This window comes from Drosophila nasuta, chromosome 3 (assembly GCF_023558535.2).
Source record: "Drosophila nasuta strain 15112-1781.00 chromosome 3, ASM2355853v1, whole genome shotgun sequence".
Taxonomy (NCBI): Eukaryota; Metazoa; Arthropoda; class Insecta; order Diptera; family Drosophilidae; genus Drosophila; species Drosophila nasuta.
The window spans coordinates 3,999,197-4,024,269 of NC_083457.1; the positions used below are offsets into that span (position 1 = coordinate 3,999,197).

At 38.6% G+C, this 25,073-nt stretch overlaps 6 protein-coding genes and 1 long non-coding RNA gene across 11 annotated transcripts; 5 read left to right on the forward strand and 2 right to left on the reverse strand.

Moving 5' to 3' along the window:
• Window positions 1–1,067: 1,067 nt before the first annotated feature.
• Window positions 1,068–8,112, forward strand: LOC132793931 (uncharacterized). 4 transcript variants are annotated; one of them, XM_060804098.1, is made up of 5 exons: window positions 1,068–1,254; window positions 1,348–1,957; window positions 5,601–5,825; window positions 5,889–7,625; window positions 7,679–8,112. In XM_060804098.1, exons 3-5 carry the CDS (start codon window positions 5,707–5,709, stop codon window positions 7,947–7,949), a joined length of 2,127 nt encoding a protein of 708 aa, XP_060660081.1. In that variant the 5' UTR covers window positions 1,068–1,254; window positions 1,348–1,957; window positions 5,601–5,706; the 3' UTR covers window positions 7,950–8,112. The 4 variants fall into 4 exon arrangements, with proteins under 4 accessions (XP_060660081.1, XP_060660079.1, XP_060660078.1 ...); XM_060804096.1 differs by having other exon boundaries at window positions 1,068–1,957; XM_060804095.1 differs by lacking the exons at window positions 1,068–1,254; window positions 1,348–1,957 and adding an exon at window positions 4,630–4,817.
• On the forward strand, window positions 2,406–4,529 carry LOC132793933 (uncharacterized). Its single transcript, XM_060804101.1, has 2 exons — window positions 2,406–4,266; window positions 4,330–4,529. Exons 1-2 carry the CDS (start codon window positions 2,588–2,590, stop codon window positions 4,511–4,513), a joined length of 1,863 nt encoding a protein of 620 aa, XP_060660084.1. The 5' UTR covers window positions 2,406–2,587; the 3' UTR covers window positions 4,514–4,529.
• Window positions 8,113–8,334: 222 nt separating the features above from the next.
• Window positions 8,335–12,408, forward strand: LOC132793932 (uncharacterized). The gene is made up of 6 exons (XM_060804100.1): window positions 8,335–8,882; window positions 9,085–9,223; window positions 9,883–10,414; window positions 10,608–11,431; window positions 11,513–11,730; window positions 11,989–12,408. Exons 1-6 carry the CDS (start codon window positions 8,689–8,691, stop codon window positions 12,293–12,295), a joined length of 2,214 nt encoding a protein of 737 aa, XP_060660083.1. The 5' UTR covers window positions 8,335–8,688; the 3' UTR covers window positions 12,296–12,408.
• LOC132793930 (protein Wnt-5) lies at window positions 12,399–23,966 on the reverse strand. Of its 2 annotated transcripts, XM_060804094.1 has the most exons (10): window positions 23,782–23,965; window positions 21,375–21,812; window positions 15,306–16,911; window positions 15,162–15,246; window positions 14,920–15,100; window positions 14,431–14,857; window positions 13,769–13,949; window positions 13,597–13,698; window positions 13,368–13,535; window positions 12,399–13,295 (listed from the first exon to the last, which is right to left on the reverse strand). In XM_060804094.1, exons 2-10 carry the CDS (start codon window positions 21,488–21,490, stop codon window positions 13,108–13,110), a joined length of 3,054 nt encoding a protein of 1,017 aa, XP_060660077.1. In that variant the 5' UTR covers window positions 21,491–21,812; window positions 23,782–23,965; the 3' UTR covers window positions 12,399–13,107. The 2 variants fall into 2 exon arrangements, with proteins under 2 accessions (XP_060660077.1, XP_060660076.1); XM_060804093.1 differs by lacking the exon at window positions 12,399–13,295 and having other exon boundaries at window positions 13,407–13,535; window positions 13,597–13,700; window positions 13,770–13,949; window positions 23,782–23,966.
• Window positions 17,468–17,922, forward strand: LOC132792115 (uncharacterized). The gene has a single exon (XM_060801350.1). The coding sequence runs from the start codon at window positions 17,519–17,521 to the stop codon at window positions 17,882–17,884; it is 366 nt and encodes a 121-aa protein (XP_060657333.1). The 5' UTR covers window positions 17,468–17,518; the 3' UTR covers window positions 17,885–17,922.
• Window positions 18,583–19,949, reverse strand: LOC132793935 (probable salivary secreted peptide). Its single transcript, XM_060804107.1, has 2 exons — window positions 19,414–19,949; window positions 18,583–18,961 (listed from the first exon to the last, which is right to left on the reverse strand). The coding sequence occupies exons 1-2, from the start codon at window positions 19,624–19,626 to the stop codon at window positions 18,785–18,787; spliced, it is 390 nt and encodes a 129-aa protein (XP_060660090.1). The 5' UTR covers window positions 19,627–19,949; the 3' UTR covers window positions 18,583–18,784.
• LOC132793936 (uncharacterized) lies at window positions 23,956–24,663 on the forward strand. The gene is made up of 3 exons (XR_009633177.1): window positions 23,956–24,037; window positions 24,198–24,264; window positions 24,401–24,663. It is a non-coding gene; the product is annotated as an uncharacterized LOC132793936 (long non-coding RNA).
• Window positions 24,664–25,073: the final 410 nt, after the last annotated feature.

The window sequence follows — 25,073 nt, forward strand, 5'->3', positions numbered from 1 at the left end:
AGCGACACATGCACGTCAACATTCATGAGTACATATTCGAATGTAGTGATGTATGTGTGTTGGAATATGAATATGAAAATGCCCACAAATACAAGTTCGGATATAGATTCAGATACAGATACAACGACTATAGATACAGATTCAGACACACACACACATATGTACACACCACAAGTAAGTACACCCGAATCGATTTTGCTCGCGCAGAAAATGGCGTGGAAACGATTCTCCACATCGACGTCGGCAACGTCGAACACGATGTGAATCCACTATAAATCGTCGTCATTCCAAATAAAGTTAAGCGGCACTAAAGCAGATCATAGTAATTCAGTGATGCAGCCAAATTATCGATGCGTGCTATGACAATGCTCTACTCTTTAGATACCCTAAGAAGAATGCAAGCATCTTCAAATTGCTACAAAAGACATCAATAGTTTATATGCCCTTCAAATTACAGGCTTACAGGGTAACATTTAATTGAAAATCACACCCAAAATATTCAAATGATTAAACAAGAATCTATTTAGTAGATTACCAATTGCCAATGTCAGAGCGTATAGTGGAAAATTATCCCAGAGATAACACAATAATTATCTCAGCATAATCTCATTCGTGCATTTTTAAACATATACAATTAATTTGTTGGTCTTTTCTGTGATCTTTTCAAAGATGACGAGCGAATAATACATTTCTTCCATTTATCAAAGCGCGTACACAAGGTACAGACAGCATTTTAGTATTATAGCATAATAAATACCCCTGTCTAAGCACTTAAAACAATATTTAATTTTCGGATAATGTGCGGCAAAAGCGACTGTAAATTCAATTAAATAGAGCAATTGGTGGTCAAGAGCAAGCCACTACACTAAGTCTATTTAAAATCGTATTTCTTTTCTTTTCATTCTACTACATATTTGCTTTTCTTTATTTTATTTTTTTGACAAATGTGTTCGAGCTGCTGTGCGCCGCATTATATGAATATGCCAAACGATTGGAGCAGCCACAAGCGACTATATACACGTAGAAAGCGATTCTATCCGTTCTTCTGGCTCTTTTGAGAATGTCAAAAAGTGTATTCATTATTTTACAAGCATACATAGCAGCATGATGCCTTGCTTCCTTCTTTTATTTGTCAAGGTTCAAAAGACAAGGTGCACCTGGTATTTTCCCCATTGATAAACCATCAAGTAAAAGTGTTGCGGAAAAAACGAAGTGTTCTCAATTGAGCGAAAGGCCAAGAGAGCGGCGAATAGTGTAAGTGAATAAATACACGATGAATCAATTATAATGCCATATACAAGAGGTTCAAACGCTTTGACGTTCGGCATATGTTTTGTGTATTTTTAGGTACGAGTCTCTTAAAAAATAAATACTTGTAAAATTGCAATCATTCCGTTGCGCCAGAACACGTTTCCACTCACGTGTGGTGAGGCAATAATCTAGCAGTTTTCGTAGCAATGTGGGACTGCAACTAGTACGCCTGCAAATGCGGCGGCGACTGGGTGCCAAGTTCTATAAATACAACCTTACATCTAGCTAATTAAATTAGCAATGAATTCGTATTTTCATTCAATAGTATGGCTAGCGGGCAAACGCATCTTCAATTTGATAACGCTGGCCGACAGCAAATCTCACCGCTAATGAGCAATTAGTCGAACATGTCATAGTAACATGTGAATGGCAAATGGCACACGCAGTGTCGCCATTTTTTTCCAGCTTGTACTTTGAATTATCGTCATCTTTCGATATCGATAAATCAGTGTAGTGTGTGCTATGGATGTGCAATTCACTCTGGCATAACACTAGCTCAAGCAGTGCGCGACAAAGCAGTGAAAAGTAATAAACAAGCAGTTCGAGCTGGAGCTCTTACGAAAGAAAAATACCATGGAGCTATGGCTTGAGTTCCAGAGCTGAATTAAAATTTGAAGGATCATTGGGTCTGGACTATTTCGTTACGGTAATCATAGTACATTGAATATTATTTTATATTAATTTTTATGCATCTTTTGGATGTATTGGTATATTGCCGGCATTATACATAACTTTATACAATATACATTTAATTTTAGGAATATTTGTAACGTACTAAATTCTTTGTTGTTATTTCACTCAATAAATCCGTTTAATAATAACAATAAATTCTGACTCATTCGATTTTCATTAGAATGGCTTTTATTTAATATTAAATATTATTTATTTCACGTATGTATGAAGAATGATATACATATATGATATTCTATGGTAGATCTTAAACACTCCACCAGAAGTGGACACAGGTTGTCCATACAGAAGGTCACTTGCGACACGTGCTGTTGATTTTTCGCTACTAGTAGGAATTTAGTTACGAAGCCCATTATTCAGCCTATAATCAATAAATCTGGAAATTGGCTATTTTGCTTTATAGTAGATTGTAATCTAATCAATTTCATAATATCTAATAATAATAATATGCTGCGCTCGTTTCACTGATAATGAGCATGGCTAATTTGATAAATTAACCACACAAATGGAAAAGCTGATTAGTTCACGCCGGGAACCAACTTGACAAGTTGACACGCGCATTAGTTTTTAATTGATACAAACAAGAATGAACATGTTTAAATCCAAATCCTTTGATCTGAACAATGAGGAAAACACAAAACGAACGGAGCATCTCTATCAACCGCGTCGCATACGTTGGATGAAATATATTGTGATTCCATTGACCATAGCCTTTGTTTTGCTCTTGATCGTCTGCAACATAGACTTTTCGTCTGAGCAATCACAAACAAATACCAGCCTTGTGGAGTCTGCCAAATGGTGCACAGCTGACAATAGTTGCGATAAAAACGTGAGCAATTTACTAATGAATACAAATTGGAAGGATTCTCTACTGCTTCGACTTGAGAACTACAACTTTCCAGAAGGAATTATTTCCAGCGAGGTTTTGACAACTGAATACAGCTTACAGAGCTTAGAGGTTATCAATTGCTCCGTAAACTATATTATGGATGATGTATTCAATCAACCCAATCTACGCAGCCTGCTTGAAATGGAGCTAGTTAACACGGAACTCAAAAATTTAACAAAAAGCACATTTCAAGGACTTGAAGAGCTTCGCAATTTTACGCTAATCAATGTGAGGACATCAATGCATTGCGAAAGTTTCATGACGCCCCTCGCCAACAATCTCACGGCAGCAACAATTCACCAGCTGTACAGTGGTCATTCGATTTACAAACCAAGCGACTTCTTTGGCATTGCAATCTACACCAGTTTAAAAAGCTTGGATCTTAAAGGAAATAATTTCGGGGAAATACTGGAAACTGGTTGGTTTAATAATATGCCAGCTCTTAAATCGTTAAGCTTAGCTGATTGTCGATTTAACGGCATTGATTTCGACATAAACGCAAACAGCTTTGGAAGACTAAAGTTCTTAGATCTCAGTGGAAACCAACTGCTTAGACTAAACGCTCAGATTGTAACGAATCCGATGGACAAAATTCTTCACTTGAAGCTCGCGAAATACAGTAAGACTGCGACAACACTGACAGCAAGCACTGTAGCTGTTGCAAAACGTGCTATTTTTGAGGATTCTGTAACAAGTGCTTCTGATGAAGACACACCTAAATTTCAGAGCAAGAGCACTTCAGGCTCAACTGTGCCCCTCGACACTACAACAGTGACTGCTGCGATAGATGATACGCCGCCTTCATCAGACACTATGGATATCAAGTGCTTGAACACCGCTAAAGATACCGTTAGCAACTTATCGATGAGCTGCAATGCAGCAATAACAATTGTGGATCAAGCTGAGACTACAATTAACATTATTCTTACCCAAGTTGACTTTGAAGATTGGGCTTTGGTTTACTTCTCCGATGAGAATGACATCAATTGTGTGGAGAAGGAAGACAAGAGTGTGCAATTCACCGACAATATATCGATAACAGTGAACGATCTGAGCTGCGCCACATCCTACGTCTTCTGTTTGCTGCAAGACAACAAAACATCGCCACTTAATTGTCTATCACATCATACGCTGCACTGCACAACGGTTGTGTCGAGATCATCCTGGTTTGAGGAGAACAGTGTGCTCATTATAAGTCTGGGCACTGTGGGAATTTTGCTGTTTGTAGCACTCGGCGGAGGCGCCACATACGCCATTCTGTGGCATCGTCCGAGTTGGCTGTGTGGCAGCAAACGCTTGAAGCGTGCGGCGCGGGATTCACTCACAATGCTGCTACTGCCGCAGAACTATGAACACAATATATACAGTGCGATAAGGTAAGCAGATCGATATTGATTTTAATCAACAAAGAAGTGATTAATTTTTGGTCTGCCTTATAGAAAGGAGAATGACGGCGATGCGATTGGCGATTACATGACGTACTACCGCCATTTGGAGCAGACGAAACTCTACCAAACCGAGTCCAATAAATACAATGTTCCGCCCCAAGAAAGCGCTCCCCCCGCCCCCAATCCAAAAGGTCACACCTACGCAAGTTTTGATTTATACGAGGAACTAATTTGATCATAGTATAAATACCTCTCGCAGTATATAGAAATAAACAGAGAAAAATATATAATATATTATATTGTATCTAGTTTATGCAGTTATCACTGCCATATTTAGATTGATAAGCTAAAAGCGTATTATCTCTGAACAGCAAATACAACTGATGCCACCGATAAGCCCAAATCTAATGCGAATTCACTTTGCTCAATTGGAGTATCAAATTTGCTCGACAGTCGTGTTTCAGCTCCGTCATTGAAATGCAGCCGAAAAGCAGGTATCGCAAGGAGAAACTCGTCGCTGATGACAGCCTCTCCCAAAGGTAAATTGCAAAATAAAATGAAAATGACACAATCTTTTAAATGTGGATAGACGATATCGCCATCAATTAGCAAATTAGCAAAATAATTAATGTGGAGAGTAGCAAAAGTGTGTGCATAATTGAATACTCTTCAAATTGAAGAGACCATATGGCAATTGCTAAAATACCCAATAGGGTAAATACTATGTTTTAAGCCATCATTTAAGAGTCGCAAATAAGTATCCAAATGCATTTAAAGGAGACAAACTTCTTTCGCATGCGAACAACAGATGGCGCTAACTAAACAAAAGTGAAATTTGCAAGTTCATTAGCATCGACAGTGAAAAGATTAGCGGCATATACTTGATTTTCTAGACACATGCTGTTGCAACAGTAGCAGTTTTTCCAGTTTAATCAATGCAGAAAATAAATGTCTCGTCGTTGGAGAACTTGTTGACATCAGTTTACAATTTATATTAATTGATTTGTGTCAATTAGAAAGTGTGCCAAAATAATTCCATAAATTAACATTCTATAATAAATACAAATTGAACATAAATGTTTCTTAATTAAATAATCCAAATTCCTAAAAAGTCAAATATCAAATTTGAAGTTCAAAAGCAAAGAAGTAACTAGCAAGTATCCTAAAATGATAATACAAATGTTTCTAAATTCCTGAAAAGTCGAATATCAGACAAAAGACAAAATTCATAAATGAATTCTTGATACAAATTCACAAAAATTAAAAAGTTATATAATAATAAGTAAAGCGATTTAATTATACGCCAACTTATTTCATTGCAGTTCTCAAGAATCGTACCGAAAGGATGTTGACGCGAGAAATAAATATTTAATTTGCATTTTATTAATTGTTGGCCTCGGACTATGTCTGATTGCTGCTGGTATCTACATGGTAATATGGTTGATAAAAGGACCCAGTGTTGAGGTTAAAATGGAAACCGAAGTGGAAGTCAGTCTGAGCCGCGAAGAAATGGAATCTGATTTCAATTTCACATTAGAAACATTTGGGTAAATTTAAAAAACTAGTAATATAATATAATAAACCTGTAAATTGTAACACACTTCTTTCAGAAAACTGTCGGATGGTTTTGAGATAAGTGAGGGTAGACGCGGTTGTCAAGAATTATCTTGCCGCATTGCATGCGCCAACAATGAGGATCTTTATGCAGAGGCAGACACGGCCATGAGTGGCAGCAAGTGCGAAGTGTTCACCTCGCTGATAGTCGCCAATCAAATCGGATTGACGCTGCAAAACAAATGGATTGACTCCAATGCCACAGTCCTCAAAATTGTTGTAACGGAAAGTGAAATTGATAAAATCAAAACAGGTGCATTCGCAGCAGCAATGTTTGCCAAAGTATTCCACATGAATTGGTCCAATCTAAAGCTGACGGACCTCAGCAATGGAGCACTACTTGGCCTGTATTCGCTGAGGAAGCTGGAAATTGACTTTCACCTGCCGGACATCAGCATGACATTGTTGCAGCCCGTTCAGGTGACTTTGACGCATCTGAGGATCAATGCGGGAATATCGTTCAACAGCCAACTTGATGTCTTCGATAACATCTATTTGGAGAAACTAATTCACCTCGATCTGAGTCACAACATCTTCACTGGGCCGCTCAGTAAGCGTCTCTTCAGTGGAACTCCGAATGTGACATATTTGCTCCTGAAGTATTGCGCCATAACATCGATCGAGGACAGCGCCTTTGAGGATTTGTCTGACAAGTTGGTGTTCGTCGACCTCAAGCATAATTTGCTTACGCAGATGAGTGAGAACGTGCTTCGCATCGCCGGCAAGCGACTGCTACTCGAACTGGAGCCCAATAACTGGAACTGCAATTGCCAACTGCGTTCCATGGTCGATTTTTACAATAAAAATAAAAGTCTCTTCATAAGCATTCCTTACTGTCGCCTGCCCTACAATCTATATGGTAGACTCTTTGACGATATCGACTCGGATGAGTTAAAATGTGTTCAGGATAGTGAATTGCCTGGCAACTTTACCTCGGACACAACAAGTGAAATAACTGTTGCTGACAGAGCCGACGAGCTGGACCTGCCCACAGAGTCTACATTTTCCCACCAGATCGCCACAGAGTCGCCAACCAAATCGAGTACTTATGGAGCCATATTGCAATTCGCTTGCTCGGAGGCTATCGATTACGAGAAGACCACGCGGCAGTATGCCGAGGAACGCGTCGAGCGAAGTAGTAACAGTAAGGTAACCGATTCTTACTTTGTATTCGAGCCACCAGTCTACGATTTGATCTTGGAACTCTATGAGAATCGCAGCGTGCGCGCTTCTATTGAGGGATATGTGAGCGCGGATCAGCTGAACATCATTTGGTTTTCGGATGAATGGGATGGCGGATTGATAAGGAATGCATCCAGCACGGACTACGTCTGCATGCAGTACGAGGAACCTTATTTACTTGTCGATCCCCTACTACAGAATCACACCTATACCTTCTGCATGATGCCCTCGGATAGCTTGGTCATATCTCCACTGCTCTGTCAGCCTCTGCATGTGCCTCAGACTAGAGAGACTGACGATTCGGATGACGTTTGGATTGCCGAGAGCGAAAAGCAATTTACCATAGCGATGCTCTGTCTGATTTTCTTCGTTTCCACCATTTTCGGAGCTATATTCGCATATCTGGGCCTGAAGAGCTTTCCGAATCTGTTAGAGGGTTCCAAGAACGTGCTTGTCGTGAAGAAAGTGGAGAAAGCATGTTATGTCTCAACCATAACCGATTCAGAGTACATCAAAACACCGCTTAGCAAGAGCTCTTCGAGAAATACAAAGCAAGTAAAGTGCGAATTTTCAGAATAAGCCATTAATTGAACTCTTTTTGCAGATTCGCTGAAGCAACTTCATCGAAGATATACGACACTAGCCTTCCTAGCCTAGTTAATTTGCATTCGCCATCCACTTGCTTCGAAGAGCCTTTCACACCGATGAATTTCCAGACCATCGACTATGAGATGCCCAAGCAGTTCAAAAAAGTCCCCAGTGAAAGTTGCACAATCAACAAATGCATGGACAGACCTGGCTCTCCGCCTCCTCTGCCCAAACGTAACTCCACGGTCTCGGAGACCATGGACCCCAAGCTAAAGGTTCAGAAATGATCTTAATTCCTATGACTTTTATCAGTATGAAAAGTAAAGTACACTTGTATTAACCAATCTGCTAATTTTCAATACAATCTATATATCAAATGTATTGAGTAGCAGCGAATTGTGTGATCTTATTGCAAATATAAAAGAAATCCTAGAGGAGATAAATCCTGTCTGCTAAGAAGTATTTCTTTCTTTACACAAAGTTATATTTACCCTATTAGCGTAGCCCGTATTTGCGGAAAACACTATTTTGGACTTTGCTATACTAAAATTCAACACAAATAATATTAAATTAATACTATATTTAACGTCATTATCGTACCATTTGTCACTGTTTTATAAAGGTTATTGAATCTTGTATTATCCTTAATTGGATCGTCGACGAACATCGCGAATAACAGACATTCAAGTGTACATGAGTATATACATATATAGATTGGAAGATACACGTGTACATAGTTGCAGGTGTAAGCAGCTTATCGGGAAATCGAAAGCTCTTGAACTACTCTGGCTAATACGCTGATAAGGATAATAATGTTGTGCCATTAGCATACGCATTAGGCTGAATCACACACAGTCTGCGTTTAGAATTCGTTGCGTGAAGTTACTTGGTCACAACTCGACGCGTTTCCACTTTTCAACTTTATATAATAATTGTGATTTTGTTTTCGTTCATTTTCGCCTAAATGGAACTACTTGTCAAGATAAAGAGAGCTGCTTTTAAGATCTGCAAGCAATAACAAAATAAATGTGTTTCGTAATGCTGATGTTCTCGTCACAAAATCCATCGGGATATCTAATCCTATTTTATTTGTGCCTGATGTGGACTGGTTTGTCCGTCATGGCCTCCAACAGCACAAATTGGTTGAATAAATCTGAAACACAGACAAGCGATATAAGTCAAGCGGTCACAGTGCTTAAGAAAGTGATGGGCAATTTAAGGTATATAAATAAATATAAATAATGCGACATTATCGATTTTTGTTGGCGTTGAAATGAGTATAAATATTCGAATATATCATTGTATATATTGTATACTGTTTTTGTGCGCCGTTATCACCGCGGCGATAACAACTATTATCGTGTTCCACTAATGGATGCACAATGTTGTTGAATAATGGAAATCTCTGTTTTTATGCGACAGTTCTTATCTCGGCAATATGGATACAGCCGCTGTATCGAGTGCGCCACCAAAATGCCTAAAGGTCCAGTGCCGAATTATTTGTTTCAACGGTCGCCAGAGTGAAATCGTTAAAGACATAAAAAATGCATTGTTGGATGATGTGAGTATCAGTAAAAGAAAAACAAGATAGACAGCTACAGTAAAGTGTGCTCGACGGTCAGACACCCGCTACCCATTTTCAATAAAAGAAACCCAAATGCGATAATATTCTTAAAATATACCGAATTAATATACTAAAATACTAATATGTACCGGATTTGGTATATTTATTGACTACATTCAAAAATATACCGAATAATACAAAGTATAGACTTTTTTCCATACAAACACAAAAGTAAAAACCTTCTACAATTTTGATAGCACACTTGCTATTCGACTATTTTTCGATTTATAAGGGCGGAGGGGGCTGCCAAAAAAATTTTTTTCAATATTTCTTTTAGTCTCTTGGTGTTCATACGAACGGACGGGCAGACAGAAAGACGGACATGGCTAAATTGTCTCGGCTGTTAACGCTGATCCAGAATATATATACTTTATGAGGTCGGAGATACCTCCTTCTGCACTTTACAAACATTTTCTGCAGGCTCAAAGTTATATTACCCTTCTATCTTAGCGGGTAGTGAGCGACGGGTAGCGGGTATAGAAATTAAGAGTTTACTCGTCAGTCGACATAATATTATATAATAAACTATTTCTAGCGGATACAGCACTATCTATACAAATAATTGTTTAATTAATATTGTTTTAAAATCAAAACAGAGTTCCTGTATCGTCATTGACGAACTTCATCTCTACAACTACAATTTTCTGAATGCTGTGGTGCCAGTGGGATTTCTAGGCGAATTCACCGATAAAGTAAAGTTAATTTACATTGGCATCTCGAATATAACTGCTATCGAAAGCGGTGCATTCGGTAACGGAATATTCAAGAAAATAATGTTGGAAGATCTTCAGCTGGTTAAACTCGATAAGGCGTTCTTCACCAACATAACCCATTATTTCAAGGGCATTTCAATAATGCAGGATAAAGTGCCGCTACAAAATGTCTACCCAGATTTCTTGGATATTGTTCAATTTCAAATACAATATCTACGACTACGCACTGGTATCACTTGTGTGCGCAATTTAACTGCAACGGATCCAATCCTTGCAGCAGTTACTAATGCGGACTTTAGTTACAATAATTTCGGTGATGAATTGCTGGACGATTCGTTCAGGAAATTAACTATGCTCGAGAAGTTAATTCTGTCCAACTCCAATATTTCTTATTTGCCTCATTATATTTTTCAAGGTAATTATTTATATTTTACATATTATGCTTAGCTAATTTTTCAAAATGCCTCCAACGCCGTATAACGTAACGATAGATTGCATTGCATATATCGATATACAATGTTGTGTTATCGGTACATTTTACAGTGTTGGCATACGCGCATTTTACTCATAATTTGTTATCAATATTTAAATCAAATTTATCGTTGCAGATATGAAATATTTAGAGTTATTGGATATATCAAACAATAAACTAATGACAATCTCCAAAATCATATTCGGTATAAGCGACATTTCGACGAATTTGGTAGTAATTGCAGAAGATAATAATTGGCATTGCGATTGCGCGCTGCAGATTGAAATGAATGAGATTTTCAAATATCAAAGCTTGAAGTATGATCTACTCTGCTCAACACCAGAACAATATCAGAATTACTTTGTGTTTGATGAGCGTATCTGCAATATAATGGAAGAAGAAGGCACAACAGTTGGCTATTCTACAACTACAACATCAAAAACAACAACAACATACAGCACGGAGTTAATAACCACCTCAACAACTGTGGCGACATCCACAACAGATCAAATTATTTTTGTTCCAACGATTTCCACAGCCGGAACTGTCAAACCTAGTGAAATAGTGCCACTGGAATGCACAGTATCGAATCAGACAAAGAGTCAGAATATTCGATGGCCTCAAATTTACTTCTTTCCTCGTGAATTCGGCGCACTCACTGTAAAAATATCGGTCGATCAGCGGGATAGCTCTAGCTCGTTTGGTATATTTTGGTTCTCGAAAACAACAAAGGAATTTTACATGATGGAAATGTTGCCGGATGAGTTTGGTCTTGGCTGCTACTTTACTATGCCGCTACAGTCCATTGTGACCCAACTGGTGCCCAACGTGGCGTATACATTTTGTTTGGTCGACGACAATCAGAATGCTGTGTCACCTTTCAGTTGCAAGTCCGTTCACATCGGCAGCAACTTAAACACACATTACGCTACATGGTTATCGAGAAGAGTGCGTGCAAAAGTAAATATTCAATAAATATAGTATATTTGATATATGATAAGAAAATAGGCAGCAAATTAATGTAATATAATTCATTTAAAGGGTATTTCTGTGATGGTTCTGGGCGTCATTTTATTCATGTTCATCGGCATAGCGACAGTGTTTTTGGTCCTAAAGCAAAAGCCCATGTTGCTGAAGGGCAGCAAAAGAGTCATCATGCCAAAGTTCAAATCTGGCGAAGTCGTCGTGTTGCCGCGTTCCGATACAGCCGAGTATCTGAACCATAAAGAAAGCATGATATCGCGGCTTAATGCACAAAGGTGAGTACAGATCGTCAAACAATTTATAAAGCATTAAAATTTCAAACTAGCTGACATTTGTTTTTTTAATTTTATAGAATATTTTTTTTTGTATAGTAATGTTTCAATTTAACATTCAAATAGTATTAAATTGTTTTCTTTAATTTAATAGAAATTGTGGAATTAAAAAAAAACAATGTTAACGTTTTAATAATAATTACTTAAATAATTCGACAAATATTCCGACATAAATCGAATAAATCGTTATTTTTTATTCAGATCAATTTCCTTCATATCACGGAAAAACTCTGTGGAGAGCCTTGCGAGCAGCGACAGCTACATGGACACCAATCTGTATGAGATCATTCCGACATACATAAGCTTTGATAAAGTGCCAGAAGTGGAAGCACCCAGTCATCCGGGCAGCGAGATACTCGATATCTATCAATCGCCCGTAAGGTCTACTGATGATGACAAATCTGATACAGGCAGTGTGAGATATGCACAGATTACGCCGCGAACGAAACGAATTTCCAGTGATCCGTTGCCGGCGATTCCCTCCGATGTTAGTGATGTACCTCATTAATTTGCAACTAAGATGAATTACAAAACAAAAAAAACACCAAAGACACACAGTTCATAAACCTACCATACTTTATATAAACGTAATCGTCAATAAAGGCTCTTGTGTTTAAAGAATCGAATTCACATTCAATATGCAGAAATGGGTAGCACGTAATCTACTATATTCCGATGAGTATTGGCGAAATGATTATACAAATCAGTGTTCGTCGTATTTGTATTTGTGAATGCAGCTTTTCAATTTTATTATTTCAGTAAATGGTTTTCGAATTTAGTCACGTTGTAACAAGTACATGTTGAAGGAAACTAGAACTAATGGCAAAATTTAAAACTAGATAAACGTGACGAAAAACTTCGATTAAAGGAAAACCTCTGCTGGGTTTGTTTTCATTTGGGAGGGATTCAAATTTGAGAAATGACGACAAAAATGGATTTATTTCCCTCTGCACTAAAGACTAACAAAAATTGTTTACTGCTCTAAAGTACGTATATATGTTTTGTATGTATGTACTATATATTGGTCCAATTATAAGATGTACAAGTATTACGTATGTACAATACAACATGGACGCCAATTAAACCTTATGGAATAATAACCTTTTTTTGTGTTTCTGTAAATGTGTGTGTGTTTGTGGTTTAAGTTAAGAATAAAATCCATTAGGCAACAGCCTCACGTAACTTAATTAATTTTAATAAATAATATTCTAAATCGATATATATATATAAATATGTTTTTGTTTTGTTGTTTTAATTTATGTTTAGCTGCGAATCGTGATCGTATGGACATTGTTCTGTGCTGCCTATCATTGAATAAACCTATTTACATGTGTGCTCCTCGAGTACCTTTGTACATACATCGCATTTAACCTGGCAGCACCAGTGGAACTTGCAGTTGCAGCGCTCGCGAACGATGATATTTTTGGTGTTGTAGCCTCGGCCACAGCACAGAATGCCGCAGCCATCGAGACCCGACGAAGACTTGTTGCACACACGACCGTGCGTACCTAGGAGCAACAAATACAACATCAATAACAGCTTGAATAACAACGTAACAACGCGTATATCAAATGCCTCACCTGTCCACTGCAATAGACGATTGGTGCGACACCAGTCCGGGCTCTCATCCAAATAGATTAAATCGTGCGCGGTGGGCACCTTAAACTGGCTGTTCTTCACCTGAAGACGTCCGCGTTTATTCAGCTTCACCTCAGTAGCCTCTTCATATTTCTCACGCAAATAGTCACCTGCCAAGGTGAATATACAAAATAAATATTTAGGACAATAATTACTATTGAGACAACTTGCCAATTTCTCTGATGGAAGATAATTGCTGCCAGCACGTGATCAAACTGCATGAGCCTGAAACGCCATGGCATTTGCACGTAATTCGTGTCTTTTTTAATAACGGCCTAAAGAAAGAAATATCATTAGTTATATTCATTTTTTGAGCAACAAGCAAATCCTTCTCGGTAGCTTACCCTACGGCCCGCTTCATTGTTGTGTAGATTCATAAGACTTCTAGCCTTGATGTTAGCATTCGACATTACAGGCGCCTCTCCACTAACGGCCCGTTGATTCTTGCGCTTGCGCTTGCGACGCTTTCCATTAGCCTCTCCGTTGAACAGCTTCGAGTTTAAAATCTCACGATTGATGTTCTCCTATTGTAAACGAAAAGCCAAACATACATAAGTAAACAAACGGCAATAGAACAAAGTCAGTCGGGTTGAAATTTCACTAGAGGAGAAACAGACACAACGTGATGGAAACATTCATTGATATCGAATTTAGAAAATATCTCATTTGGAAGCTGGCTTGAATGGCACTTCCACATTTCTTTGAAGGATTAGGGTACTTGAAAGTGTTGGTTGCAAATGGGTTTATCATACTTATTAGTCCGATATATTCAGTTCCCAAGCGCATCATCAATATACACGAGAGTGTAAAAAGAGGAGACAGAATTGGCGACTCAGCTCATTTATGTGAATATAAATTGTACATTCTAGGATCGCAATTGTCCCCGTTTAGTGCTTCTTCCATCATGATTTGCAATTTATAATCACAATAATATTAATGTAACTTAACAATTACAATTGCTGGCGAGTATCTACAGCTCAATGCGAATATTCGAACAGCGCTCACCTGCAATTCGATCATATCGTTTTCCTTTAACTTGGAATTTAGAATTTCCTTAGTGATGCGCTCTTGCAGCTCTATTAAATCCTCGGAATTAATACGAGGCTCGTCCTTCTCATCACTGGACTCCTGCTTAGGTGGGGCAAGCGATGACGACGCCACTGACGGCAATAACGACGAATCATTGCCCTTTTTTCTTGTCTTACTCTGCAGATCAGATATCACCGATGACGCAGTCTCATTTTTGCCATCGTGGCTCGATTTGGACTTGGTCTCTTTCGTACTCTTGACGCTATCCTCGTTGATCTGAGAGTTGCCACCGCCCTTGGCATCGTCGGCCTGCATTTGCTTGCGACGACGCTCCGGATTTCCCGCTCCACGTGTGCCGCGACGCGTCTCCTTCTCGCGCACATCAATAAAATCTGTAGCAAATCTGAAAATGCAAATGTTTGTCAGCTCTAATTGAATATCCCGCCTGTGTAGGGCAACACTTACTTGTAGGCATACTCGAGATTGTCACCGCAGCCGCCCCAGGTCCAGTCGTCATGCAACTGCTTGGGTCGCGATCCGCGCGAGCATCCGCACGATGTGAGCTGACCATCGCGACAGGCGCGCGCCACAAAACTGGTCACAGTCGCCGCCGCCAGCGCGTGTATGAAGGCCATCTCCGGTGTGCCTGCAAATGAGTGAAAACATTAACAAAGCCATCGAGTACAGAGGAGTTATCAACAACTTACCCAAGCCAGTCATGGGACCGAAGACGGTGGCATCGTCTGTAGTGCTGCAGTTCCAGCGACGATTTTTGAATTGAAATTGACATTCCTAAATAAAGAAAAGTACAGATTAGTTATGTAGTTACTCAAAGTGTGTATCATATTTACTTGTATGGCAGCGCGTGCGCCGCGACTTATCGCGGGCATCACACTCGTGTGCAGAGCGCACTGTTTCTTCTGGCCATAGGAGAGACCCTCGACCGTGTAGCAGTTGTCGGGATTGAGATTGATCGTCTCCGAGTACGCTGCTGTGGGGGCGGGCAATGTTTCGTTCTCATGCTCAGGGGGCAGCATGCCAAACTGATGCACATTGGCGAGCATAAATTCACGACCATCGGTTACGCCCGCCGACGTCATGATGATGTCGTGGGCAAAATAGTTGCCTGTCGACTGCGCCAGCTTATCCGCCGACGACGACGCCGCTGCAATGTTGCGTCGCTTCGGCTGTGAGCTTCGGCTGACGCGTGAGAGCGTCTGGAGATCGGGCGCTTCATCGGGAGGCGCTGCATCGGAATGTACTTTAAAGGAATCGGGTATTTCAATGGACACAGCGAAACGCTTTGTGTTATTGATTGTCTGTATGATGGGCTCGAAGCGTGGCCGCATAAACTCCGCCTGACCGCGAAACCATTCATCTCGTTCCCGCTGACGTTGTTGCTCCTCTCGCTGGCGTTGGCGCACGCATTTCGGTGACTCGGGATTGCGCAGGCAAACTGGACGCTTTGTGGTGCGCTTGGAGCTCGACTCGGTCGGCGGAGCTAACGTTGTTGTTGTCGTTGTGGTCGACGACGTCGTTGTTGACGTGTCGTCATCGCCCAGAAGATGCACCTGAGGCACACCCTCGTACTTGGTGCGCTCCTTGCTGCGATCCGATGAGCCAACCACATCCACGAAGGTGTTCGACTCATCCTCGTTGTGATAGTAACCACCGAAAGGCTTTTGGCCTGGCGTATGCGCTCCCTGCGGCACCCTGCGCGTGGGCGGAGCAATGGGAGCAGCATATTGAAGCACAGGTCGCTGAGGACGCTTGGCATTCGTGTTGGAAGATCCGCCACTGCCACCACCGCCGCCGCCACCCTGCTTGCTCTTCTCCTTCTGTAAGCTCGGGAATTTAACGAATTTCGACTCGAAATTGTTGTCGCTCTTCGTCATGTTGTGCAGAAAGAGAATGTGCTTCTTCAGATCATCGATGTTCGAAGTGGGATCCGGTGCAATTGTGGTGCTGGTGTGCGTAGTAGTGCTACGCCTCCTTGCGGCCGTTGGCAGCGACGAACGCGTGGGATTTGCGCTCGTCAGACTGGAAAAGACGGGCGTCTTGGCGGGCACACCCCAACGCAACTCGGGCGAGGAATTCTTCAGTGCCATGGGCACAATGAACTTGCGATCCTCCTCCGTGAGACTGGCCGGTAGACCATTCTCATCGGTATCCTCATCCAGCAAGATGATTTGCTTCTGATCCATCTCCTCCTGTATGGGATGGACACGACGTGCCTGCGCAGTGGGCGTCTCCAGTCTCTTGGTGAGATCCGCCTTCACATAGCCTGTCTCCGAGTCGCGCAGATCGACGGGCTTGATGAAGGTGCCCAGCTTGCGCAGTCCCTCCTGATGCATATAGGCCTGCTCATCCTTGGTGATGTTCAGCGGGATGCTCGTGTTGGCCAGCTGCTCGTCCTGGGCGCCGAACTCAATGAATGGCGACTTAAGTCCCAAAGAGCTGCGGAAAGATGAAAATGAATGGTCAGAGTGCATTAATAATAAAGTCAAAGGTCCGTTAAAAATATCCTTAATCAAATAAGCGCACTTTTATGTTGATTTTTAAGTAGAGCTGTTTCAAAATTCGGAACAATTTTTCCCACATCTGGGAAAAGCATTTTCAAATTGGCAACAGCTGCGAGGAGAGTAAAGAAAGTGCATCACTTTCTTTGCTTTGCATAATAAGCAATTAGTGTTTGATTCATATTGGAAAACAAAAGGTGGAGACATTGAATTGTTTTTCTCTTAATTTTGTTGCTTTTTTGACGAAACTGGTTTTTCCTGACTGACTGTTGAGACATCGCATCGAAGAACAGTTACAGTTACATCTGTTTCAACATGCGCATGTTGTGTCGAATGTAATCTGTATCTTGGCAATAGATAGACGCTAGACAACCAGGTGTTGCCATTACATTATCAAACTAGGCCAAGACTGCTGCTGCACACACGATTCTCTCCCTCACTCTCTCTCTCTCCGTCTGCTGTATAAAAACAAGGGACAGTTGCAGTTGGGCCAACAGTTGAACTTTGTCTCTAACCCTAACACAACCACACAACAACACACAAAAATGAATCGCAGTCTGCGCCTTATCCTGCTCCTGGGCACACTCGTCTGTCTTGTTAGCGCTCTTGGCGGCGATGGTGAAGGCAACGATTACACTTGGGGCACCAAGGCCACAACGGACACACTCATCGCTCAGGAAACAATCACCAAACGCAAGTCGCTGCTGTCGACGACTACAAAGACATACACGCTCACCCAGGCGGGCACGGCCAAGACTATCGATTACATTCGCATTACCGACCTGAAGCGCAAGCGTGGCGCCACCGCTGAGATCACATCCGGCGGCGTGGGCGCCACCACAGTGACTGTAAAATTCACTTCCGCTCTGGGAGCTGGTATTAAGTCGCAGATCGAGATCTGGGGAGCATAATAAACTTGTATTTATATTATATCTAGACAAAATCTGTTGATTTATTTTTCGTTTTCACAACAGCAATCTGCAGGCTGATTGACTAACGATTGATGCCTGATTGACTGACTGAATGATTGGCTGACTGACTCACTGATACACTGATTGATTGATGACTGATTGACTGACTCATTGGCTGACTGATTCAGTTATTGATTGACGACTGGCTGACTGACTGATACACTTATTGATTGATTCACTGATTGAGTGTCTGATTGACTGACCAATTGGCTGACTGATTGACGGAATTACTGTTATAGTGATGACTGACTGATTAACTTATTCACTGATTGATTAATTGACTTCTATATTAATGCATATTTAATTGCAAGAAATCTGCAATTTTGGCAGTTCAATTTCATACAAAAAGTTGAGGGAAAAACTTGGTAAAAGTCCCACATAAGTTTGCTTGTTTTGGGAACAGCTTCGGTCCATTGTTGTTTTGCCTAATTCCTTAGTTGAGTAATTATTAGCGCTCATTCTGAGGCACGGAAGCTGCACATTGACACTTCAATACAAAGACAAAGATGCTGGAAAAAGATTGCTAAAACTCTAAAAGTGTTTTTTTTCAAAATAGTTACAATCTGATTATGACTTATTGATTGACTAACTATTAAAGCATTAAAAAAGATTACTTAACAACTTGTACAATATTCGGGAATAATTCAAACCGATGCTAAAATCAGCCGTCTATGGATATTTATTTAATCGTGTGTACATTTAAGACTTAATCAACTAACTTAGTCAACTGTTTACAAACTCTTTGCTCGCATCTCGAGTTGTTTATTATAGAATATAGATAGTTAGTTAGTTAGTTATATATTTTATTTTCTTTTTTGTTTGTAATTCGTTAGGGTTAATTCAATTTCCATAGATCTCAACGCGAAATATTAAGCCATAATTATACTGCGATTGTAGTTTGATGTGGACAAAATTAAAGCCGGGGCCTCCAGAGTAAATCGTAGCATGGCCTCCAGTGTTGTTTGTCACCTGGTCAAATGCCCGGATGCCCGAGATGATACGACCATTACCAATTCCCTAAAGTGTGTGGAAACCGAATTATTGATTGATCATCATCAATTTTGTTTCTTATCACAAAGCAATTTTAGTACAAATGTTACATGCATATGTGCTAATGCTGATGATATGATATGGAGTATATATACATGTGAGACACATATTCAGATTTTGTTTCGTTTTGCGCCAAGGAAATATAATATATTGAATACAATATAAGATATACTTAAGTTTTTTCATTTTTTTTAATTATACTTGTATCAAGTTACTTTAAGATATACTTTAGAGCATCATTTATCTATGATATACGCTCATCACATGGAGAAAAAGAGAAATTCACGCTGACGTTTGCGCTTTAACACGAACACAAAACTGTTTCGATCGATCGATGACACCAACAAGCAACAACTACATTGAATGAAACATCAAATGAAACAACGCATTATAAAATGCCACGATTGAGTTCTGCTCACATTTGTCGGATATTTAATCTCGTGATCCACATATTTGCCCGGCGAGGAACCATTCAACACGTTCTCCACATGCAGCAATTGCGCCGAATTGGAAATGTTGCCCCAAGTGCTGGACACGGCGCAGCAAGATGCCAACCAGAGGGACAACAGCAGCAGGCTCGAGAGAATACTGTTCAGCTGGGCCATGCTGGCTTTGGACTTGTGCGAATTCATTGATGAAGCAAACAAATCAGGTTCAAGAGAGTGTTGAACTGCGACGATTATGATTTTAGTTTCACTTCAATCCACTTCGCGTGTTATCAGCTATTGTAGTAGTAGTCTTTGCAACATGTGCTTTTTATTTGCCTGCTTGCTGATTTCAAATTATTCCTAGTGCATACACCAAGAGCTGAAGCTGATCTCTTCCCAAAATAGTATATATAGTATTATTATGTCCGCAATGTGTGTGCTTGCTTCGAGCTTGTGGTACAGCTGCTGCTGCTGCTGATGTTGCTGCTACTGCCGCTCTTGATAAGTCGAGATTTTCAACTAATCCTCGAAAATAGCTACAGTCAGTCACAACCATAGATTATATATTTTCTACTCATACGCAAAAAAAAATACACTGAGCAACAACAATGAACACACAAACATCATCATGGTGAGTCAAAGTTTGAGGCAGCAGCACTCAGAGTCTTATCAATATCATGGCGAGCACGTCAGCATTCAGGAATTTGAAATAAAACATGAGGGTACAGACATCTTTAGATGCCGGAAACTAAATACTCTCGGCAGAGTCAATACACCACATCGACGCCTATTACAAGTTTACATTAACAACTGTGCATGAATCAGAAGCAAATCGTGTGGAAACAGATATTCATCAAATTATTCGACACATTTAGTCCTGCTCTAAACAAATACAAAACCTAAATTAATACAAAATTGTGTTTTCAGTACAGAACGATTGTACAAAAATTAATATACCTACTGCAAGTGTATAACATTTTGAGCCAAACCCCAAAAATCGAGTGTTTCCCATATAAGCAAAAATAGATTTTTTTTCTGGTTCTCTTATACAAAACAAAGCTACGCTCAGGGTCTGGAGAAGAAAACATACTCAAAAACATGAAATGTTAGCTCAACACTCAAGAGTTCTATGTCAGCTACAAGTCATGAAACTACATAATAATTATCTGAAGCAGATTTATGAAAAATATATAACAAACATACGAATTGCGACTTTTTTGTAATAAAATTCTAAAATTAAAATTTGAGGGCTTTTTCAAAGCATTTTATTTTTTCACAAATTTTATCGCGACGTTTTTCTCAGATCATTTATAATAATGATGTGTGTCAACTAATAAACAAAACGGAATTAAAACCGCAAGCACAAATGTGTTTCGTAACATATTTCCTTAAAGAAATAAACGAAAAACAGCAAATAAAAAGATTTTGATAAAATCCCGCATTCTAAATGTTCCCCTGTTATTTCATTAGAATTGAATATGATATTAATAAAAAAATAATAATAATTTTATAGGGCAAATTCGGAAAATTTTGTTTCTTGCTATCTATTTTTTTTATTACGAATCTACAAGAAAGTGTTACTAATGTTTTGATCTATAGATCTGCTCTATCTATAGGATGTGCATATTATTTATTATTCTGACCCTAGTTTACATGTTGAAAATTGGTCAAGCATATTATCTTCATATTATTTGCCGTTGATTCCAACAAGTTGTTAGATTGGAACATTTATTAATAACAATATTTAGGCTTTCAGTTTAAATGACGTATAGAAAAAAATAAGCAAATCTAAATAAGATAAATAAACATTATATACAACTATAAGTGTGTACATAACATAGAACCAAGAAACACATTTGCCACGTACAACACCTGCTGGGAAAGCGTTGTAGATGATTCTTGAAGCGACATAAAATGAAAGTTAATTATGTTAATTAATGAGGTATACTTACATCCAAGTCGGCACACCTTGCAAGCTAGATACTGCATCTAGACCGGACACCGAAAGCAGCACAAACGTCATTACCACAGTCCACTGTAGAAAATGTTTCCTTTCCACCAATGACATTTTATCGCGTTGTTGCAATGGCAAGTTTCTGGTATTTATTTTCAACACAACGATTCTTATTGGTTTCTTTGCTCTGATTGACTGGAATCCGGTGCAATTCAGTAATATGATGAATATTCTTTTATCATTGTCAGCAGCGGGAGATCATCCATAATAATTGCGTACATTTTTCGAGGGTATATTTCACTTCGAGTTGGCTGAATTTTTCAATCTACTCATTCCTCAATCTCTTTCTATGATCCCAAAGAAATAAAGCACTCTGCGATCTTTTGGGAATTATTTTCAGTTAAATACGATTTCACGGTAATCACAATAAAGTGCACTGCAAGAACAAGGAATGAGTTTTTTATTATTTTCATTTAATCCTCTGCATTAATTTCGTTACATTCCAAATTCACTACATGATTCATTTCTAGTTCATATTCAGTATCATAAGGTCAACTTTCCCAATGTCTATCAGGTCAACAAAGTGCTTGCTACCTGTAAAAATGCTATTAAAATTTGAAACTATTAAGCGGCAGCTGTTACGAGGAGCGCAACAGAAGTACGCCTAGAAAGAGATAGATAACACGTTATCTTGGCAACTCTTAGAGAAACCCTCTTTCATGCATTAATTACTAACATCCAAAGTGACTTGCAGAGAGTTGCCAGACTAAGCCAATAAAAGGGTATGAACATATTTGAGCTGCGCATCAGTATTTTATGAAATAGTTGTTGCCTATTAAGGCTATTCATAGGGTATTTTATGGGTTACTTTCGGCATACCCCTTTTTGAATGTAGTGAAATGCAGGGTATAATAACAAATAAGAGATGAGTGATTATTGTACCCATTGTACAGGGTATAAAAATCAATGCTGAGCTTGTCTGGGGTAACTTTACGTTGTTAGCGAAGTGTTCATGTTCATGTAATTGCCTGTAAATACAAACTCACACATATTTACATTCACTCATTTGAACATTTTAAACAGTTATGAAGGGGGAGCATACTTGTGTGTGCGTGGGTGTGTGTGGATGTATTTGTGCTAGCCAAATTATTTTCCCGCTTGTTTGCTAAATCGCTATCCATCCACAGCAAATCAAATACACTAATTCATTAAAATCTACGTTTTAATTAATCCCGGTAACACGACGAAAACACGCATAAAACATAATTTCAAAATGTGCACACGCACACAAGCAGACTAAATACAATCCATGTATGTGTGAATGTGAGTGTGTATGTAAGACTCTTTTGGTCATCGAACACCGTCGCGTCTGTTGCATTAGCAGCAGTGAGAGCAGCAGAGCAGTAGCAGCAGCAGTGAAACAAAGCTGGATGGGCACAAATGTAGCATACACAATACATTCACACAAATGTGCGCCACACACAGCCAAACTCATACACTCACTCGCACACGCACACAAATGAATAAAATCCTTTCGTTTCCAGCTTGATTGGATACGGATACACATACACATCACACTCGCACCACATTACACTCACACTTGCTGTGGGATCACACACACACCCCTTGTACAGCTTTAAAAAACAGAAACACTTACACTCACACAGACACAGCTGTGTGTACGTGTGTGTGTTGAACATAAAAATATGTATGTATGTATGTAAGTTTGTGTACACGTTGGTATGTATTTGTGTTTGTGTATGAATTGTAGCAACATAATATATCAAACACGCGTCTGTATGTTTGGCTGAATGTTGCACGCATGAACTTTATGAAATTACGCACAAATCTAATATGCAAACATGCATATGTAATTATGAATGTACATATGTATGTTTATATGTTTTTATGAGTGCTAAACATCTTGATGAAGCTGCTCTAGATATCTGAAGAGACCACTTACACACACATATACATATGTACAATAGCTTGTGCATATACGTAAGTATGTATGTGTATATACATATACACAAATATGCATGTAACTCACAAATGCGACATGTTTACGATAAGCAAAGATGCGTGTTTGGCTAGTGTATACTCACATACATAACGAATTTATATTGATGTGTATGCATTTAACCATTCTTTAGCTGTGTCTGAGCGGTAAATATATCGAATATCGAGACTTACCATACACAACTACATACATCAATATATATTCGTGTAATAAGTTTTGTTTGTATATATGATTTTGTTTATTTATACATAAAAGCATATCAATATAATCCATGCATGGGCTTTCAGTTTTGTTGTTTATTTGTTTAAACACTTTGTTTATTTATATATGCACACACTACATAAATTTTGTTTATATGAGACATGTATGTATGTATGTATCTTACATTTTGTTTATATGTAAAATTGCATACGACACTGGCACAATTTCATCAATTAAATTCACACCAATTTGAGCACACACGCATCTATGAATCGTTAGAAACAAAATAAATTCATCACGAATATATGTAAATGTGTAAATGTTAATCGCCCGACGTACACAAACGCATCCTAAAGAAATAAAGAAGCGCGCTGCGTTTGTCTATGAACTGAAAATTGTAAATAACTGCAGAACTGGTTTCCCCATTGAAGTCTTTCGTGGTGAGTTGAATTTCAAAATATACTATTTTCCCAACAACAAATATACCATTAACGTATTGGTTACACTGGGACTAGAGATATGTTCAGTTCTCAACATCAACAAATTTTCGAATTGGTTGCTCTACATTCTAAGGTAACGATTTTTTTGTTATTTAAACAGCGGTATGAAATTTAACTTCTTTATATTGTCAATCGAAAATTATTGTGTGCAATATATGGCTACACTGGTAAGTTGTTCTAAAAAAAAAATGTATATCGATTTTAGACGATATTGTCAACGATATTTTATTCAATTTTCACATTGTGTGGCAACGCCAAATGCTTGGAGCATATATGTTGATAAGCATTTATGTTTTCTTTTAGATGTTGCTAAGATAAGTGGAAACAATAAATCTGACTATGGGGTCATTTCAATATTCCATGTTTCTTGAAAACATTCAAACTGTCATTTCAAACGAAACATAAAAAATGTAAGGAAAAGTTTTGTAAAAACAAATAAAAATTAAAGCTTCGCGTATTTAATGATTCAAATTAAAACCTTATTGTTAACTTACTGATACTTAAATCAAATAATAATAAAACTTTGTAATTAACGATTTCTCTATTTTCAATTGTAATATATTTTAAAATATATTGATTTAAATAAATGAAAACTAGTTTGTCAATTTAAATATTTAAATTAAAATATTTACATTTGGTAAGTTAATTTATTGTATTAATATTATTATTATAATTATAATTTTAATTAAGACTTTTAATACTTTTTTGTACTAGAAATTATGACTGCCAAGTAAAGTAATACAAAATTACTATTTTAGCTTATATCAAAACAATTACAAAATAGGAATTTTTATAAAATAGAATAATTACAAAATTGACAATGTCAAAAATCTCTCATTCGTATATGAAAATCGGTAGGCTTTATATTTTCTACCCATGCAAAGCAATCGATAACTTCAGTTAACCAGTGACAGGTACGGTGAAACTAAATACAACCTTCAGAGTTATCGGTTAAACTGAGTACAAAAGTATTAGT